Consider the following 2,414-nt stretch of genomic DNA (forward strand, 5'->3'; position numbering starts at 1 on the left):
CACCCCCCTCACTTTTTTGAGTGAACAATTAATAAAACAGAGCATTAAGTTCCATTTAGAAAATTTATACAGATGTACAAAATCTGCTCTTGAATCAAGTTCCTTTCTTAAGAAAAAGGTAACACATTGCATTATCTTCAATGGAAAAAAAATGTACAGGTTCACAGTTTTTTTTTAATATGCACAAAGAACACTTTTCTTTTGCTTACGTGTGGATATATCATAGCATTTTTTTAAATCTATAAATCAATAATTAAGAATTACAGAATAACTGATGTACAATTAATTCATGTGTTTGGGAGAGAGTAAGGGAAAGTACTTTCTTTCAGAATATGTTTATTTTGTTTGTTTATAAGAGAACTCATGATTATGTTATGTTCTCTTTGTTTGAAAAACGTGTCCTCTTTTTTTACGAGGGAACTCGAGAATATGTTCCCTTTGTTTAGGAGATATGCCCCTCTTTTGTGTACGAGAGAACTCAAGAATTATTATGTCCCCTATATACTAAATATGCCACCCTTCGAGTATGAGAGAACTAAAAGATTTATGTTCCCTTTGTATAGGAGATATGCCCCCTTTTGTGCACGAGAGAACTTAAGAATATTAATTTTCCCTTTTGTTTACGAAATAGTTTCTCTTTGATAACAGTTGAACTCAAGTTTATTTTCCCTTTCTTCACGGGGTAAGTCAATATAACTTTCTATTTATTTACAAGACAAGTCTTCTTTGTTTACAAGAGAACTCAAGAATATTCATATGTTCCCTTTTGTTTACAAAGTAAGTTCTCTTTGTTTACGAGAGAAGCGAAGAAGGCAACTCTCTCCCACAGTAAGGACAGCACACGTCTCCATCCCCATCTCCCGCCATTGCCGCAGGTGTAGAGTTACCTCCCCCTGACCCCGGAAGTGTCAACAGAGCTTCCTTGACCTTTGAGCACACGGCTTTGCTCAGCTCCATCATGTAGCGCCCCCCTGTGCCCCCTGCGTCTGGGTTCGATCCCCCTACGGAGTTTTTCGATTTGGTCGGAAGTTCTGAGCTTTTCGACGCTTTTAGAACCATTTTGTGATCCCCGACGCTGTTTTGATTTTCAGACGCCGTGTTTGACTTTTGGTCTCTTTTCTGGGGGGAATTTTTACCAGCACTCGCGACTTTTGCTATCTCGTTGTTCTTGACCCCTGTATTTTTTTCTTGGCCTGTCTGACTTTTCTGACCTTTCTGACCTCTGTGACCTGTGTCCCATCGCTCCTGCTCCAAGACCCTTCCCTCCAGGGACGTTCCCTCACCTTTGACCAGCCCGCCATTAGACATTTTGACCTTCACCTTGGTCACCGTCGGCACTTCAATTACCCTCCCTTTTTTAGCACCGACGACATTTTTCCCGGAGAACGACTTTTCATTTGACTCTGCCTCTTCCGCCTGATCTACCTCCTTACCTTCTTCATCCACCTTTCCTTTCCCTTCTCTTCTATCATCCTCCTCCTTATCCTTCTCTTTTCTGCCTTCTGCCGTCTCACCATCACTATCATCCCCTCCTCCAGCAACTTTTGAACCCATCTCTAAAATATCGTCGATTTTCGAGTCCAGAGACCCCATCATTTTCATCTTTATCGGGTTATCCCTCCTGTACGCTAAGAAGCTACAGTCGAGACTCCTTTGCCGGTCTTTCTCGGATAGTTTACCCCGTTTCCTAGGCGACAGGCGGATGAATTCTCCTCCCACCGACAACTGCCCGGCCAGCTGTTCCAGACCTACGTCATTATCATCGTACAACGCGGCAAAACTTCCGTTCACGACCTTTGGGCTCATCGGCACGTTGCTTAGCAACAGGCTGATGCCAAACTCCTTACGTCGGAGACTCGCTGTCTTCGCGTGGGGCAACGGATGGGGAAGAGGGCGGGGCCTGCAGAGATGAGCCTCCCCATTGGTCAGCCCGTTGGAGCGGGCCGCGTTCTTTCTGGGCACTCTCTGAAGGGTGGGAGGTTCTTCCTTGTTGCTGTTTGTGGACATCTGCGTGGTTTCCGCTTCGCTGGTATCGTCGTCCTCTTCGTCGTTTTCCTCGATGCTTTCGTCTGCTTGTTCGCCTGCCTCGATGAGGATCTTAGACGCCATGTCGGTGATAGTAATCCAGTCCCTGAACGAAACATGATCATCATCACCATCATCATCAAGTGCTATATATCTTTGGCAGTGGCAGACATCGGCGATCATGGTTCTTTCATTTACTTGGATGCTCTTTTAAAAAGCTGTGCTAGAGAGAGAGAGAGAGAGAGAGGGAGAGAGAGAGAGAGAGAGAGAGAGAGAGATGCTCTGATCTTTTCCCGGAAATAAGACGAAATAAAGTAGTTTGTGTATGTGTATGCTTCTCTCCGGTAACACCTCTATTCTTCTGATGTATATGTGATGCAGAGTGGTGA

The 2,414-nt window shown here is 44.3% G+C and overlaps 1 protein-coding gene across 1 annotated transcript in view; it reads right to left on the reverse strand.

Annotated features, from left to right (window-relative positions):
• Window positions 1-323: 323 nt before the first annotated feature.
• Window positions 324-2,414, reverse strand: part of LOC101857263 (histidine decarboxylase-like) — a 24,412-nt gene continuing 22,321 nt past the window's right edge. Inside the window, exon 8 of the mRNA XM_035971005.1 lies at window positions 324-2,232. Within this exon, the coding sequence (XP_035826898.1) occupies window positions 793-2,232 (1,440 nt within the window). The 3' untranslated portion in view covers window positions 324-792. The remainder of the gene's footprint in view (window positions 2,233-2,414) is intronic.

The sequence above is a fragment of the Aplysia californica genome, unplaced genomic scaffold (assembly GCF_000002075.1).
Source record: "Aplysia californica isolate F4 #8 unplaced genomic scaffold, AplCal3.0 scaffold00359, whole genome shotgun sequence".
NCBI lineage: Eukaryota > Metazoa > Mollusca > Gastropoda > Aplysiida > Aplysiidae > Aplysia > Aplysia californica.